This window comes from Theropithecus gelada, chromosome 8, assembly GCF_003255815.1.
Source record: "Theropithecus gelada isolate Dixy chromosome 8, Tgel_1.0, whole genome shotgun sequence".
Classification (NCBI taxonomy): Eukaryota; Metazoa; Chordata; class Mammalia; order Primates; family Cercopithecidae; genus Theropithecus; species Theropithecus gelada.
The window spans coordinates 137,936,415-137,954,289 of record NC_037676.1 but is presented as its reverse complement, the minus strand read 5'-3'; the positions used below and the strand labels follow the sequence as shown (position 1 = coordinate 137,954,289).

The 17,875-nt window shown below is 42.7% G+C and overlaps 1 protein-coding gene across 1 annotated transcript in view; it reads right to left on the bottom strand.

Annotated features, from left to right (window-relative positions):
• Positions 1–8,519: 8,519 nt before the first annotated feature.
• Positions 8,520–17,875, bottom strand: part of KHDRBS3 (KH RNA binding domain containing, signal transduction associated 3) — a 199,508-nt gene continuing 190,152 nt past the window's right edge. Inside the window, exons 10-12 of the mRNA XM_025394882.1 lie at positions 16,666–17,794; positions 16,189–16,247; positions 8,520–8,818 (exon numbers count right to left, since the gene is read on the bottom strand). Coding sequence (XP_025250667.1) covers positions 17,703–17,794 — 92 coding nt within the window. The 3' untranslated portion in view covers positions 8,520–8,818; positions 16,189–16,247; positions 16,666–17,702. The remainder of the gene's footprint in view (positions 8,819–16,188; positions 16,248–16,665; positions 17,795–17,875) is intronic.

The window sequence follows — 17,875 nt, the reverse complement described above, 5'->3', positions numbered from 1 at the left end:
GATGGGAACCAGCCAAGGAAATCGAGGCTAATGCCCCAGCAGAGACAGTGCAGTTTCGGGCAGGCTATGACTCACTCGCATGACATGTGGTGGCAAATGCTCAACAGGTGCGCCAGGCATGAGGAGCGGCCACTGGTGGATTCTTGGCTACACGCGCTTGTGGAAGGGGAGAAGCCATGGGCACATTCTCTCCCTCAGCAAGCATTTCGCTCGGCTCCTGCTGGTGTGTAAGTGTCCTCATCCTGCCCTTGGAGGTCACTGCCTTAGAGGAGACAAAAGGCCAGTGCTATGCCAGGTTTTCATTGCAAAGATGGGCCACCCACTAGCTGTGTGACGTAGGGGAGGTGTGTCAGCACAGAGGAGGTCTTGCAGTACGAGTGCGTGAATGAAGGCACTACATGGCTGCTGCCTCAAGACAGGAAGAGGGGACACAAAAGGGAACCTGTGAGAGAAGGAGGGGCAGTTTCCAAAAGGAGAAGGCTTCCTGGCACGCCGAGGGGATCCATGCACGCCAGCCAGCCAGGAGGAAGCTGCAGCCTGCAGCCCATAGGGAACGTTAGGCCAGGCCCCCCACACCCCGAGCAGCAGCTGCTCCTGCAGCAGCCAGCAAGGTGCCGGCAAGCAGACACTGCATTTCTAGCCCCAGTGCAAACGCTGGGTTCATGAATCCCACCACTCCAGAGTAGCTCCTGCAATGTGGTAACCGGAGAAAGCCTCTGCTGTGTGGCACATGGAGGGATGCCAAGCCTTTTCAATTTTATGTATGTACCTATTTTATCTCTGTATCTCTACTTGTCTGTTACCTCAAAAGCAAGATACCTAAATAGCAAAAATGCAACCTAGTAGAAGAGACTTCTGAGTTTGCTGCACTCGTTAGCAGATGTCCTTGTTTTCCTGGTGAGTTGACTATGTGGATGGACCGTTCCTAATGGGCCCCTCACTGGCCACGAGAGTTTGGGATTTTGAAAGGGACTTAGGGCAGAGAGTAAGCATTGCCACTATCTGAAACTGCAGCATTTCTTCCATTTGTAAAATTATCTGAATGCCTTCAGGGAACACGGGAAGCATTTCTCTCCTCAGTGGTCTTCTGATGTTAATTAATAAAACTGTACTCCTTCGTGCTATAAAAATGTGTCTAGATTACACTGCTGTTGATGGCCTAACACTCCTAGAAGACTGTGCAGTGGCCGGCAAGCATGGGGCTTAGACCTCAGCTCCACAGGCAGTGGCTGTGAGGTTTTTGGGGGGCTGTTCATCACCAATCTGTTTTGCCATCTTCCAATTCAGGCTCCACACACCCACCTTATGTGGTTCTGGGAAGATGTTCCGACTTCAGTGGGTCTTAGGAGGTGCCTGAGAAGTGTAAGTTCCCTGCTCCTCACTATACCTTCCCACCTGCAAGATTCCCAACTTTCTTTACGTCTGGACAAGGGGAAGTACGTAGGGAGGCAGAGGCAAGGGATGGGGACGCTGTGGCATCCAGAACCAGGTTCCAGGCGCTGGGTTGGGGGAGGGGCAGACACGCAAGGCAGGCACCTCCGTGCAGCGTGAAACCACCCACTATCTCGGGGCACATGTTGGAGGAGGAAGGAACATCTCTGACAGGGTCAGGGAAGCCTTCGGGATCGAGTGACACTGCAGGTGAGGAGGAACTGGACACCGTGGGAAAGAACAGACACGCCGTGGGAAAGAACAGACCATGGAAGTGTGTGGGGCCAGCTGCAGCGTTTGAACACAGTAAGTCCAGCGGGCATGGAATATGGGGAGGGAGCAGCGTGGAGAGGGAGGCTGGGCCAGAGGGTGAAGGGTATGAACGCCAAGCCAGGGAGCTTGAGCTTTACCCTGGAAGCAATTAAAAGGGTGTAAGCAGTTAGGGAGATGATTTGCACTTTAGGAAGATTAATAGAAGGCAGGATAAAGGGCAAATTACAGACGGGCGACAACTGGAGTGGACACCTGAGGAGTGTCACTGATGCTGCAGTCATCTTGCAGAAATGATGTGGCCCCCAGCTAAGGCAGGAGAGAGGGGAAGACATGGATCCGGCATGGTCTGTGGAGCGGCAGAACTGCGGGAGGGGAAAGGATGGCTTCCGTATTCTACACTGGCTCTGTGTGTGTGTGTGTGTGTGTGTATCTGTGTGTGTGTGGTGGGGGAGTATTACCCTGATATAAATGGCCAATATATATTAAGTGCTTCCTGTGTCAGGCCTCATTTTAAGGGTTTGGCACGCGTATCACTAAATTCTGGCAACCCCTTGAGGTAGGCAGTACTATCCTCACTTTGTAGGTGAGGACACTAAGGCACAGAGATGTAATGTACCTTGCCCAGGTGGGAGCCAGCCTCCAAGACAGTCCCCCGTGGTCCTGCCTCTGGGCATCCACACCCTCGTGGAGTGATCTCCTACATGGCACAGGAGTGGGGTTTAACAAATCGCATGTGGTGGGAGCGACGTGAAGTCACTTCTGAAATGAGAGTATCAAAGTCTGTGGCTTCTGTCTTGTATGTCCCTCACTCACGGACTCTCCCTCCCTTGCAACACCTGCTCTGGGGAAGCCAGATGTTGTGCTATGAGGACACTCAGGCAGCCTCCAGAGAGGTCCGTGTGGCAAGGAGTGGGGACATCCAGCCAATAGCCGTGTGAGTGGAAGTCGAATTTGCAAGTGGATTCTCCAGCCCCCACCAAGCCTTCAGATGACTGCAGCCCCAGTTGACAGTTTACTACCTCACCAGAGGCTGTGGGCGAGGAGTACCCAAAGTGATAGTATTCAGAGGTGGGGTCTTTGTAAAGTGATTAGGTCATGAGGGCTCCATCCTCATACAGGATTCATGTCCTTCTGAAAGGTACTTGAGAGAGCTCCCTTGTCCCCTCCTACCAGGTTAGGTCATGAAGAAGGTGCCATCTTTAAGTAGAGAGCAGCCCTCACCAAGACACAGTATCTGCTGGTGCCTTGATCTTGGATTCCGCAGCCTCCAGAACTGCAATACATTTCTATTGTTTATGAACGACCCAGCCTAAGGTATTTTGTTACGGCAGCCCCAACAAACTAAGACAAAAATTGGTACCAAAAAGTGGAGTAATGCTGTAACACCTACCTAAAAATGTGAAATGGCTTTGGAACTGGGTAATAAGCAGAGGCTGGAAGAGTTTTGAGGTACACTGCCATGAGAGGAGACTTAGAGGTGATTCTGGTCAGGGCTCAGAAAAGGAGAGCTATAGAGGCCTCAGTCCTCTTAAGAGATTACCTAAATGACTGTGAATAGAATGTTGATAGAAATATGGATGGAAAAGGCCATTCTGATGGTCTCAAACAGAAATGAGGAATGTGTTACTAGAAACTAAAGGAAAGGCCACCCTTGTTACAAAGTGGAAAAGAACTTGGCTGAATTGTGTTCATGTCTCAGTGTTTTGCGGAAGGTAGAAGTTGCAAGGGATGAAATTGTGTATTTAGCAGAAGAAATCTTTCTAAGCAAAGTATTGAGGGTGTGGCATGACTTCTCTTGACAGCTTATAGTAAAATGCAAGAAGAAACAAATTAAAGATGAAATTTATAATCCAAAGGGAAGCAGAACAAAAATTTGGAAATCTCAGCCTGCAGAGAATAAGAAAATGTGTTCCTGAGAAAAGGTGTAACAGAGACAACTTGGTAAGGAGATTAGCATGAATGGGCAAAGCCTGGTGCATTTCATCAAGACAATGGAAGAATCACCCTGAAGGCATTTGAAGCTCTTGGGAGGTGGTAGTGCCTAGTGGAACTGTGGGTGGGGGCAGGACCACAGCAAAGAGCCCCCATTAATACAATACCTAGTGTAACTGTGGGAACAGGGCCACCCTGGAGACCCTAGACTGGTAGAGTTACCGGCATGAAACTCCAGTGGGAAAGCCACAGGCGTGAGACTCTAACCTGTGAGCGCTGCCATGTGGGTGACACCCAGCAAAGCCATGGAGGTAGAGCCCCGTGGATCCTTGGAGGCCCAACTTCCACCCCAGTGTGTCCAGAATGTAGGACTTTGAGTTAAATATTATTGTGAAGCCTTAAGATCAAATATTTGCCCTGCTGGGTTTTGGATTTGGTCAGGATCCCCTTTCTTCTTTCCTATTTCTCCCTTTTGGAATGGAACAGCCTATCCTATGCCTGTCCCACCATTGTATTTTGGAACCACGTTTGATTTCACAGCTGGAGAGCAATTTGGATCAGAATAAATTGTACCTTGAGTCTCAACCATATCTGATTTAGATGACACTGTGGACTTCAGACTCTGGAGTTAGTGCTGGAAAAAGTTAAGACTTTTGGGGTCACTGGAGTGAAATGAATATATGTGAGGACATGAATTTTGGGGGCCCAGTGATAGAATACTATGGTCTGAATGTTGATGTCCCCTCAGATTCATATGATGAAACCTAGTATCCAATGTGATAGTATTGAAAGGTGGGACCTGAGGAGTTCAGGGCCACAGCAAGCTATGACTGCACCACTGCATATCAGCCTGGGTGACAGAACAAAAGCAAGACCTGGCCTAAAAAAAAAAAATTAAAAAAGAGTGATTAGGTCATGAGGGCTGCCCTTAGGAATGGGATTAGTGCCCTTATGAAAGAGGTTCACGGAGGCTCCCGTCCTTTTGTCCTCTTCTGCCATGTGAGGACACACAGAAGGTGCCATCTTTGAAGCAGAGATCAAGTCCTCACCAGACACTGAATCTGCTGGCACCTTGGACTCCCAGCCTCCAGAACTGTGAGCAGTACATTTCTATTGTTACTAAGTTACCCACTCTATGGTATTTTGTTACAGCAGCCCTAAGGGACAAAGACAAGGGTTTGTACAGCCTAGTGGGAGGACAGAGACCGTGAGGATGACTCTCACATAGTCCGATGACATAGGTATGGGGTGTTGTGGGTTTGAGTTTCTGGGGCTCAGTCTTGAAGAATGAGTTGGCTAAAATCTTGGAGCTTCCAAATCACTGTGCTGCGAATGGGTGCAAGGTGTACAAAAACATGGATTTTCTTCAGTTTCTGGTGCAGCCTGGGGCTGGGTTACGGTTCATAAGCTCTGGGTCTCCTCCACTCACCCCAAAGAGTTCTGTATATATTATAATTTTCTTTATGTGCCATGCCCCGAAAAAGATGGGAATCACTGGGTTAGAGGAAGCAGAGTGAGGTGGACCAGCTAAAAGGATGTATGCGAAGAAGTGAAAAAGATCAGCCAATCTGAAGAGCTACAAGCAGCTCCCCAGGGGCTCTAGTGAAGAATACACGTGGGTGTGGAACAGCGCCTGGTGCCAGAGAGGCCAAGTAGAAAGCCAGGACCTTCATGTCGGCTTGGTGGCAATGACACCCAATAGTGTCAGTGGACACTGGGAAAAACTTGGACCTCCAACTGGCAGTAAGGGGACACCCTACTCCCTCCCAGCTGGGGTGGTGTCAGAGAGGCGTAGTGGAGAGTCAGTTTTATCATCCACTGCTCAGTGGTAATGAGGCTGTCACACCCCCACACATCACGCCAGTGGAGTCATGCTGGTATCAGTGGCAGCTCTTTAAGACCTGGAACCTACCCAGCAGTAACAAGAAGGCCTTCCTTCCCCCTCCACTTGTCAACAGAGGCCAAATGGGGAACCTGGACTGTTTCTCCTTTCACCTGGCAGGAACAAGGCAGCACCTCCCTTCCCTCACCAAAGCCCTAAGGAGGCCATCTAATATGAGCCAGAATCTCCTAACATAATACATAAAATGTCCATGTTCTGGTTGAAAATCACTCATCCTAGTGAGACCAGGAAAATCTTGAATAAAATGACAGATAGCAATGCCAAGATGGCACAGAAGTTAGAATTTACCTGATAGTTACCACAGTGGACATTTTAGGCTAAAGAGGTACGTAGGAGGAAAATCATGAAGGAACGTGCGTTGATAACCCAAGGAATCTGCAAGTTAGCCTGGAAGCTGTAGGAGGCTCTGAAGGATTTTGGTCATGGTGGAGCATGTACCATTTAATGTCTATGTCATATAGCTTTGGCAGCAGCAGAATGTGGAACCTATTGGCATGGTGAGTGCACGTGCTATGCCCTCTGTCTTATCTACCTTTCTGCTTCTGCACCCACCTAGGCTGTGCGTGCACAGAATAATGTGTGTGTACCAACTTGCTCAGGACAGGACATCTTTCCTGCAACCCTCACTTCTCTCTCCTACATGCTCAATGCTTTTTCTCTCAACTCTACACCCCTCTCCAACAATTCCTTAAAGCAAGAGCCTTGAAAGAGTTGACTAGACTAATTCCTCTCCTCCCATTCTTCTTGAATCTGTTCCAAGCCTTCGCTCTATGAAGTAAATCAAGACTACCGATGACTTTTCTGTTATTACTGTGTGTGTCCAATCTTCACTCTTCATTTCTCTTGACCTATCTATCTGCAGCAAAGGATCGCATCCTTTTGCCTGAAATCCTTTCTTCCGCTGTCTTCCAGGGCATTAAGTTCTCTTCTTCCTTCACGGAAGCTCCTTCTTGGTCTCCTTTTCTGGTTCCTCTTCATCTCACTGACTTATAAGTGATGGACATTCCATGGGTCTGTTCTCTGATCGCCACTCAAACTACAGCTTTAAATGACATCTACATTTTGATGGCTCTTAAATTGCTATCTCCAGCTGAGATCTCTCCCACCTCCAGATCTGCATCTCAACATAATCACCTTGTCCTCCTAAAATCTCCCCATCTCAGAAAGAGGCAATTCTAGTTTTCCAGCGCCTCTGGACCCAAATCTTTGGATCATCCAACTTATTTTCCATCTCACAACCAATCTGTGCACTAAATCTTACTGGCTTTACTTTTTCAAAATACACTTGAAGTCTGGCCAGTTCTCAGTGCTTACACCCTACCACCCCGGACTATGCTAGCATTCCTTCTTATGTTCATAGCAGTGGCCTTCAATGGGTCTCTCCACCTTGCCCCATAGCCTATTCTCAGACATTGCCAGAGTGGTTCTGTTAAAATACACATTGGATCACACTAGTCCTGTGCTTGTCAATTCCTCCTCCCATCTGCCCAACAGCTCCCATTAAAGCTCAACATTGGCCCTTTCTTTATTCTCTGGCCTCCAACCAGCCCACTGATCTAATTTAATTCTTTGTCCCTTGCTCACTCCATTACTTCTCCTCTGGCATTCTTGCTGCTGGTCCTCAAGTGCCCAAGCACGCTCCCACCTCAGGACCTCTGCACTTGCTAGTCTCTTGATGGAGCTTAGTTCTTTACCTTTTATGGTCCCTGCTAAAATGTTTACCTTGCCTACTCAAACTAAAGTCTAGCCCCTCTTCCTGTTACCACGGTCTAATTTTCTCCATGGCTCCATCAGCACCTGATATTCTCGTGGTGTGTGGCCTGTCCCTCCCATGGGGATCTAAACTTCTCCAGGGTAAGACCCCCTCTGTTTTTTTTTCTCTGCTCTCTCTCTAGTATGTAAGACAGTACCCAGCAGTTAAGTTCTCAATAATGTGCTTAATGAATTAAATAATGTAGGCAGTAAAATAAGCCAAAATTAAGGTTGTAGGAATGGGATCAAGGAGAAGGGGACAGATAGAAGGTAAGCCAGAAGGTTTGAATCCATGGGATTTTACTGGTAGATTTGTGATTTGTATTAGTGATTCAGCAGGTAAAAAGGATGCAAGCAAAAAGAAGGTTCAAATTCTTTTCTGTTTACCGTAGTCTGGCTTATGTTCTAAAGTTCTTACTTGTTTAAAATTAACTCTGAACCAAAGGGTGCCCGAAGCTGCTCCCCCGCTGTCTGTAGCCTCCCTGAGCTCGCCCTCATGATAGACACACACCCTTCCCTCTCGCATGCCCACTCGCTGCAGAGAGCCACTGCTCGAACACACAGGCTTGTATTCCATGCGTTTCTGAGATGGGGAAATGTGTACTGGACACATTTAAAAGGTACAAAAGAATTATGTCTTAGGATGCATATGAGGATAAGAAAAAGCTAAGCTATTTGAAGTCATTCTGTGGTTAACACAATGCTCCAAACATGGCATGCTGTAAAAAGTGAATGCCTCAAAAAAATGTGTCTTTGAGGCAAGAAAGTGACAATTTAACAATGTGCAAGACCGTTCTTGAAATTCCAAGTCCAGGGAACATGTTGTGCGAGCTTCTAACAGAAGAAATAAAACACATCCTCCCAGGGCGTATTGAATTAAAATCACAATGCACTAGTAAATGATGAAAAGAGAATGAACAGAATAATACTGTCCACAGGGATTATGACCTTTGTGTTCCATAACAAATTACACTGAGGCATGAAAATCACGTTTCTATTCTGACTGTGCCACTCTGCTTCCTGCAGAAGCCTTTATAATTAACCTTTTATGTGACAGAATACTTTTTGCATAATGCTTTCATATTTATTGGTCCATAACTGAGATGGATAAATCATTTTCAAATGTGGAATATGTGCAGAATCTTGACTTCTTGCAGTGAGTTGCAGCTGCACACGGTTTTCAAGTGTACACAATTTAGAGCTGTGCTGAAATAACAAGACTTTGTTCTTCTAGGTTTAAAGTAGAAGAGATTTCAATAGGCAGCCTTTATTAACTACTATACAAATCACTCTCTTTTTGTTATTGGGAGACAACAAAATAAGATAGATTTTCTTTCCTTTTTTCAAAAACGTAGGTTCTCCAAATTAAAAGCATACCATATAATAAAAACAAGTCACAGAACACAAAACTAGGCAAACAAAAAATTAATTAAGATGTTTTTCAAGTTCCCAAGTGGATTCATTTACTGACTAGGCACGTTGGTGAGTTGACTATTCTTAAGTAGTCCATAAATAGAAGGAAAGTTCCTGAAAGAGAGGAAAATGAAATATATTTGTATATATCAAGAAATTAATAATAACCATATGCTCTTTTGGGAATGGCAGCATTTAGAGGACACAGGCAAGTAGACACTTAATAGAAATAAGGATGTTTATGGAAAACAATGCAAAACAGAATCATTAACATTAAGAACATAAAATATTTGTGTTAAGTAAAGACAGATGAATGATTAACTGGTTTAATGATGATTACACTACTATCCATTATGGTATTTATGGAGTGATTTCAGAATGGTAACGCCTTGTTTTACATAAAACCTCAAATATTAACCTATAAGTTCCTAGGGGTCCACCCTGGCAGAGTCCTTGCATTCTTGTCACCTGATAAGAGACTGAACTTTCAGATATATTTTAAATTTTATTACCTAACCCCAAAGAACCTTTTTTGATGTGCTATACGAAACAAAACTGTTATTTAAAAAACTGGCTGGTGATCAGAAAAACAAACAAACAAACAAAACACCCAATCGCAGTGGAGAAATGGCCACTGTGGTGATGTTGACTTCTCATGGCTCTGGTCACACGTCCCAGGCCCTAGGTAACTGTTCAATACCACAAAGTGTGCTGAAAACAACTCAGGACACCGCTGATGGCTCCACAGGACCCAGCCCCTTCCTATGTCTCCAGAGGCATCTCTTTCATTTCTCTCCCAGCACGTTATATTCCAGCAGCTGCTTATATGTTCCCAAAACAAATGATGCCATTTCATGTCTTGGTTGACACCCTCCTCTCCCACCTGTATTAGCTTATTATGTCTTAACATTTTCTCCTCCCTTCCTGGCTTGCAAGATTTCGACTTTCAAAACTCCAGATTTTATTTCTTCCTTTGTCCTCGGAGCAAGTTCATCTCTTTCTCCTCTGCACCATCTCTGCCCTTCTCTAGCCTTTTATTACTGCAGAGCACCAGGGACACAGTGGGCATCTCAGTGTCACCTGCATAAAGCATCAGCACTGGTAGGATCGATCAGATGCAAACTGTGATTGAAAGGCGAATCTTTTAGTTACACACTGAATACAGTAAATCTACTGATGAGGGCACTGCTTTCATCAACCAATAAATATTTCCTGAATGGCTTGTGCTGAATGCTTTAAGGTTTATGAAATTTGACAGACACACCCGTGACCCTCAAGGAGTATACTAGGGATGAAGGACATTTACACAGCTCCAAACTGTCAACCAGCAGGTCAGAATGAGACATCTGTCAATCGAGTCCCCTCAGCCAGGGTTCTCATGGGGAGAGAAGAGAAGGTTCTTCTGGCTGAGAGAGAAAAGATCTTGAAGAAATGGCAGGATCTGGATAACCAGAGAAAAGGAGAGGGTGGGCAATGCCCGTGCAGGGGAGATCCTGTCTGTTTCCTCAGAGAGCCTGTAGGCCTCTCCTGCTACCCTGGTGTGGCTACCATAGTCCTACAAAGCCTGCCCCACCATGGGCCAGCCCTTAACAATACACTTGCTGATGTAAATAAGCCCCAGGAATTCGAGGAGACCAGCAGGAGTCTGAGGAAGGGTCACAGGACTTTCAGCTCTCCCCGTAAGATGCAGACCAGTGTCCAGGAGGTGTCCTTACTGGACCCAGCATGCCCTGCATCTCCTTGCTAAATCGCACAGGTAGCCAGCCTGCCACATGGCAGACGTCATGCTGGGTATAGAAGACCATTTTAAACCAACTTTTGGGCAGATGAGTTTCTGGAGTGGCCACAGGAGCTAATCTTGTAGATCATAATGCAAACATACAGCATTTAGATAGGTTTCTTTTACAAAAGCATATTAAGATGCACCATGATCTCTATGGGAAACATCTATAAAATCCCAGTAAGTCTACTTTAACAATTCATTCCGCAGATGTTTATAGACATGGCTTCTTGCATTGCCTTTAATGGGAGCAAAATATTAGAAACTAACTATATCTCTGTCAGTAGTTGTTTGGATTATGGCTCTTTCAGAGAAATATTATTCAGCCAATACAAAGAAAAAGGTAACTTTCTAGTATAAAATAACAGAAAATGAGCTCTAAGACATACTTCAGAGTAAAACGAGGGGAGAAAATGGTATAATGTTTTCTATGTAAAAAATAGTGATAATTTTAAAAAAATGCTTTACTTATGCACAGACTATCTCGGGAAAGATACAGGAAAATCACTACAGAGAGTTGCCTGTGGGTGTGTGGGGGTAAAGGTGGGAATTAAGACCACTGTGTGTGTATATTTTGTACCAAGCACATGTATTACCGACTAAATAAAGGACATATTTTAGTTTTCCAACTTCACATTCATCATTGAAAACAATCTACTGATTAGAGAAACATCACACTTCCACTAAGAGAACAAATGAATACAAATGCTCCTCATCTTAGGATGGGGTTATGTCCTGTAAACCCGTTGTAAGTCAAAAACATTCAGTTGGAAACGTACACGATACACTTAACCTACCAAACATCATAGCTTAGCTTAGCCTACCTTAAACATTGCATATGGTTGGGCTGAATCATCGAATACAAGGCCTATTTTATAATAAAGTTTGATATCTCAAGTAATTTCTGAATGCTGTACTCAAAGTGAAAAACAAAATGGCTCACTGCCAGTGCCTGGCATTGCAAGAGTATCATACTGCTATGACTAGCTGCAGAAAAGATACGTATTCAAAATCTGAAGTACAGTTTCTACTGAACATGTATTAGCGACTGTCTGTACCGAAAAGTGCTCAGTGTTAGTGTTTCCAGAATTATAGGTTCATTTGTTCACTCGTTCATTCCCCACCGAACACCTTGTCAGTTCCCACTATGTCTATGTGCCAGGCAGTGTGCTAGTATTTAGAAGTACAAGTCCAATAAGACATGGTTATTCTTATCTTTAAGGAACTTCCAAGTCTTGCAGTCAGGGAGAAAAACCCACCGACAAGCAGAACAGAAATCTAGCCTCAGGATAACACCACCATCCCCGCACACTTCACAGTGGTACCTGTTTGTTTATTCTATCTCTTTGTTTTGACTGTCTGTTAGGTACTAGGAACTGTGTTAGGTAGCAGACACATAAATCCTGCCAGCGGTGCTTCAGATGAGATAAACACACAGGACAGAACTTAATAACCTGGTAAGTTCTCCTCAAATGTAAGGATGACTAACTTAATCTAATAAGGCCAAACAAGAGCTAGTACATCGTCCTGTACTATCAGCCACCGAGCTACCACATCCACTTTATTCACTCAGACATCCGATGGCTTGTTCATTTATCACTTACTAGGCGTGAGACAGGGTAACTGCACTAAAGATGTTGACAATCTGGTGGGAGGAAAGGAGGGTCAACAGCCAATCTCAGGATACTGTACTGCAGAATTCAGAGAGTAAGACGAGGGTCCACAGAAGAGCTGCGAACATGGCGGGCTAGGGAGGGCCTCCAGGGTGAGGGGATGCTTCAGTTCCACTGGGAAGTCTGGAGAGGCCAGCAACAACTAGCTAGACCAAGAGCTGGGTGAGAGTTGTGTTCATTCATTGGTGTTCATTTATTTGAGTGGGGTAAGGAACTGTGACTTCAGGCGGAGAATGGCACTGATAGAAAAGCTCTAGATGGTTTTCAATCCATCAGCGCTGGACCACAGTGGGGTGGGGTCAGAGCATGCTGTGCTCCAGGCGGCTGGGGAGGCCAGCAGCAGAATCACACCGGGCTTGATGTTCAGAGCCAAGGAGGCTGAGTTTTATCCTGAAAGTCACTGAAGGACTCATCACATTAAGATCTGAAAAATGATTTCAGCAATGGGTGCTAATCACTGAAATATACAACAGAGATTCTTGAAACAGGAATGTCAGTCAGAATCAACTTCAACTGGACAGGATTTTCCATCGATAAGGGAGGGTGAAATTCAGACTGAAAAATGATCTGCAGTCTTTCCCAATCAGAAATAGAATCAGGCATAAAATAGATTGTTTTTTTAAAATAAGTATGGATTTTTTCCTTTCTATCCCTACAAAACACTGAATATCAATATAAATAGTAGATAATGTTTGGCAGAAAACAATACACTTCATTTCTTAAATTTATCACATATTCTATAAAACGTCTCATATTTTCATTTAACTTTTGACTCTACAGTTTTATTTTTTCTTCAAATCATTAGTTTTAAATTCTGGAGCTTGTCTCTGTATACAGTGACCAGAGTCTTTAATTTTGAGTTAAACAAGAGAGCTAGACTATCTAAATTGTAGTGCTGTTCACACGATTGTGTGGGTTTTTTTGGGTCTGGGCTGACCATTCCTAACATTGCCTGTCAGGAATCATCTTGATCACACTGACAATGCCATTCACTTACTAAACCCTTACACTGTCCAATAACTATGTGAAGAGATGGTTACAAGAGGATGAAAAAGTGAGAGCACCTATTTTTTAAGGCACGGATTGGCTATAAAATCACTAACCAGTGGAAACAGAAGTTTGTAGAGTTCTTTTTGGAACACAGACTAAATGAGGCACTATCTGCCCAAGGGAATGGAGTAGGTCAAGCTTAAAGGCAAAGAGGATACTACACTTGAAAATGGTTGCACTGAATTTGTGCTTCTTAGCAGAACCTACAAGACCCTTCATTACATGTCCCTTTCCTACCCAGCCAGCATCATCTCTTACTTTCTCTAATTATCTAATATACCTGAAGTTTCCCCAATGATCATGTTTTCTTATAATGGCAAATATTTACATACAGCAACCAATGAGTGAACACCTTTATCTGTGCCAGGTATGCTTCTAATCTTCACAGCAACACTAAGGTAGGTATCACGCCTGTCTGGGGAACCTGCAGTTTAGACTCCTGTTTAGAGAGGTTAAGTCACTGACTCAAGGTCACAAAGCGGGTGAAGGGCAGAGCAGAAGTATGGATGCTCCGAGAGGACCTGCCCTGTGTGGTTATCTTCTACTGGTCTTAATATCTCCACGGGCCCCTTCTGCGACCTCTGACCACCCTGCCAGGGTGACACATCTCCCTTCCATGCGCCTAGAAAGCACGTGTATCTCTGTCAGAGCTCTGCAGACGTTGTCTCTGTCCATTTCCCCAGTAGAGTGTGGCACTTGCAAGGACAACAATGATGTCCTTAATCACTGTCTTCCTGCCATCTGCAACACAGCAGGTGTTCAGGAGATATATCCGAGTAAATACTGATACTGATTTGACTTGGAATACCTGAGACAAGAAGATTCAGAACCTAAACAAGTGAAAGACTCCATGAAGGAATCTGGGGCAGGGGCGGGGAAGAGAGAGAGAAAGGGGCAGTTACCATTCACCATGCTCAGCATTGTGTGAGATACTCTCTGGGAAACAAGGTAACAAAAATTAAAGGCTCCTTCTCTTCAAGACCCTTGAATCTAATGGAGGAGCCACTGTAATATAAAGAATGACACTGTAACAACATGGTTAAGATCAAAGACTCTGGATTAAAGTCAATCGGTTCAAATCGGGGCTCTACCAGTTATAAGGTACATGAGCAACATAAGCGTGAAATTCACCTCCTGAAGCTTAAATTTCTTCCTTTTTTAAAATGTAGATGACACCTTCTTATGGCTGTGAGGATTCAATAAAATAATTTACAGGAAGTGATAAGCACATGCTTGGCTGTTATGGCAACTTACAACCAATGTAAGTCATATGATACCAATATTAAAATAAGGAAATATAAACCAAGTATGCTCTTTAGAGAGGGCAGAGGGATCACAGCCTGATTTAACTGGTGAGGACATCATGGAAGAGAGGGCATGGGGCTGAGTTCTGAAGGACGGGTATGGTTTCTTCATGCAAAGATACAGGCGACAGCAAGTTGTGTGTTATGGGCTGTCACCTCCATTTGGTTTTGCAGTATTTGAATACAGGGTTCCATGCCTTATCAGTCTTTGTATGACCAGTGCCCCTGTTGTGTCCAGTATGGAGCTCATGTTCCATGGATGCTGTCATATGAGAAAATAAATGAATTCCACGGGGGCGAAAACAAAGGTGAGAAGGAAGTAGTTCGGGAACAATGAAATGTGCTCTTAGAGACATGAAAAGACAGGCTTATCTATAGCAGGGTCTTCCCATGGAAACAGGAAAACATCAGGTCTGGTGGAGCATCAGCCAGATAAGAGAAGATCTCGAAGGCCAAGTAGGAAAGTTCCTGATAGTGATCTGGACCTTTCTGGATCACAATCCCTTTTTACAGTCTGATAAAGTTATGGATGCTTTGAAAAAATGACAAGAAATATAAAATTGTACCGTATTTCCTATTAATTAACTCTGAAGAGCACCTGAGGATTGACCCTCTACCTCTCCAGAATTCTGGATTTATTATTCTGTATGCCAACTCCTTAAAAAATTATTTAATACAGAAAAATGTTGTGAAAAACTTCAGTAACATCACACACTACAGAGATGCGGTGGACATCACATTCCCATTCCGTACAAGAGAAAAACAAACAGCAACAAAAATCCAAACAGACAAACATAAAGAAAATACAATAAACTTAGTTTGGTCCACAAAAATGATGAGAATTATTTTCTTTCTAAAAGTAATTTAATTATTTCAGGCTAATTTTGGCTATTAAGGAAAACCAAGGTCATATATTTTTCATAGATATTAAATATGTAAATACAACTTTGACAATTAAACTTTACATGATTGTATCACTTTCAGCTTACAAAACACTCTGACGATATTATCTTAATTCTAACAAGTGCATGGGATAAGCATCATTTTCACTGAACTGATAGAGAAAGTGAGACTTGCCCAAAGTCACAGTTACTGGCAGAGCTCAAATACAAACACTGAAAAAGTAAGACTCTCTGGAAGATCACGGCCTAAGTAGTATTTTTTGATGCTTTAGGAAAAAAACCAAGAAGATGTAAAACAGAGACAAAATTCAGAAGCACAGAAAACCATGCTTCCACAAGACTAAGAGAAATACTGTCAAAAATTTCCAGCATATTTGTGTAATTTTTTTTTGCCTATGCATGCACATAGAAAACAAAAATTGAGATACTATATATCAAGTTTGGCAAATTGCTCTTTTTACTGAATAATCTGGAAAATTTTTTTCATGCTATTGACTAGACTGCTAGATATTTTCTGAAGAAAGTAATCTGAATACTTAAATACCAGGATGAACCTGAGCCTCCCAATCTCTGCCGCTTATAATGAAGCTTCCTGGGCCTGACTTGTTTACATTCAGGAAGCTTCTTTTCTGACTTTTGGAGTTAATCTGACATAATCACTGGTGTTGTACTAGGAAATCAGCAGGGGAAATTTTCCATGTGACTTCAGATAAGCGTGAAATTGTCTTCATCTTCCACACAGTTCAGGATAATTGGAACAAAAAGGCAAACTTACCTTTTTTTGCTTCAGGTGTTCAACCAGTTCCTTTGACATTCCAAGATGGCTGACATTTCCTAACAAAAGAAAAGACCTTTTTACTCAAAATAAAGAGAAAAAAATCCGCCAAGAAATAAAAATTAAACATTTTACATAATCTACAATTTAAAAAGCTTAATGATTAAAGAATAACTTTATTAAATATTTGTCAGTTTTAAGAAGTGCCCTCAATTACTAACCAAATAATGTATTACAAATAACTAGTTATGAGGTTTTACAGTTGTTTAATAGGGAGTAATTGGCCCCAATTAAACTGACTAAACTAAGGCTTTTTAGATTACTAAAACAAATTAAACTTTTTAAAATGAGAATTTAGGTGATCTTAAAACTTTTCTAAAATGGATAATGAAACTTGCTAAGTTGTAATCTCCCTGGTTTTATTAGTTATATTAAGATAAATTAAGTGAGATTAAAAATCTTATTTGATTTATTTACCTTTGAAAATGAAGACCGTTTAAGGGTTACACATCCTCAGCCTTGGCGAGTGCGACCTCAATTAGTCAAGCCAGAAAGTCTTTAAAAGCTTTGTGCTTAGTGCTTCCAGCATGGAGCGAGGTGTTCATTAAGGTACCAAAATTCTCATAAAAAATCCAAAGTTGCACTAGTGAAAAAACGCTCAACAAGATGAAAACTGATCACATCTTTTTCAGAAAATCCAGTAGTTATTTTAAAACCAGTTTTTAAACAAGATTTGGTTTTGCGTAGTTTAACGTGCCACTCAAGCAGCTCGATACCATTTGGACTCTTTAAACAGCATTTAAGTCTATGGTGAGTATATAATGGTACATTTAATTTTATACCATTTTTAAAATAAGTTGTACAATGTTTAGTGTGACCCTTTTATGACAAGCATTGTTAAATGAATTCTTTCCCTGTTTACAACTATTTATGAAGGCCTTTTTAAATAAAAAAAACCCATGAAATTGTTAGCTCACACACACAAAATTTCTTTCAAAAGTTTATTTAGTATCAAGCAAGAGGAGACTTTGCTTAACACTACAGAACATTTCAAGACTTGAGTTACAAAAGAATACCACATTATTAGCACTTGTAATTGGCTTCCCTTTTTACGCATGTTGGCAAGAGAAAAAAAACTAGCATATGGCTGAAAGATCAAATAACTAAATTCTATGGAAACCTTTAAAATGAAAGGTGAGGCTTATGTTAAAAGAATAGATTAACATATTTAGTAAACCTATTTTTTGTTTAACACTAGTTAATCAAAGTTATTTTTTTTTCCTTTTGATGACCTATTTTTTCATATACAGACTGGAAATAACAAAATTTTACATGTCTTTTTTTTTTTTTTTTCTGCCCAGGTTGATGTTTCAACAAAGTAGTTTTAAGTTCCATCCATTCAGATTTTAAGCATTTTGATTTATTTAAAAAGGGATTGTTCATAGAAAAAAATTACTTTGAACAGTATACAGGACTGGTGGAGATTGGCTATTTCACAACATCAGACAGTACAATCAGTATCTGCCATATGGCTGGTCTCTGTAGACGCCCTTTGCTGTCCTCGCTGAAGGTGCCTTGTGTCTTGAGTTAGTCCACTCTTCTTGTCCTACAATCAGTAAGATGAACCACAATTAGATCGCTGCCACGAATCCCACAGGCTTCATTTTTCAGACTCTAACTTAGCCCT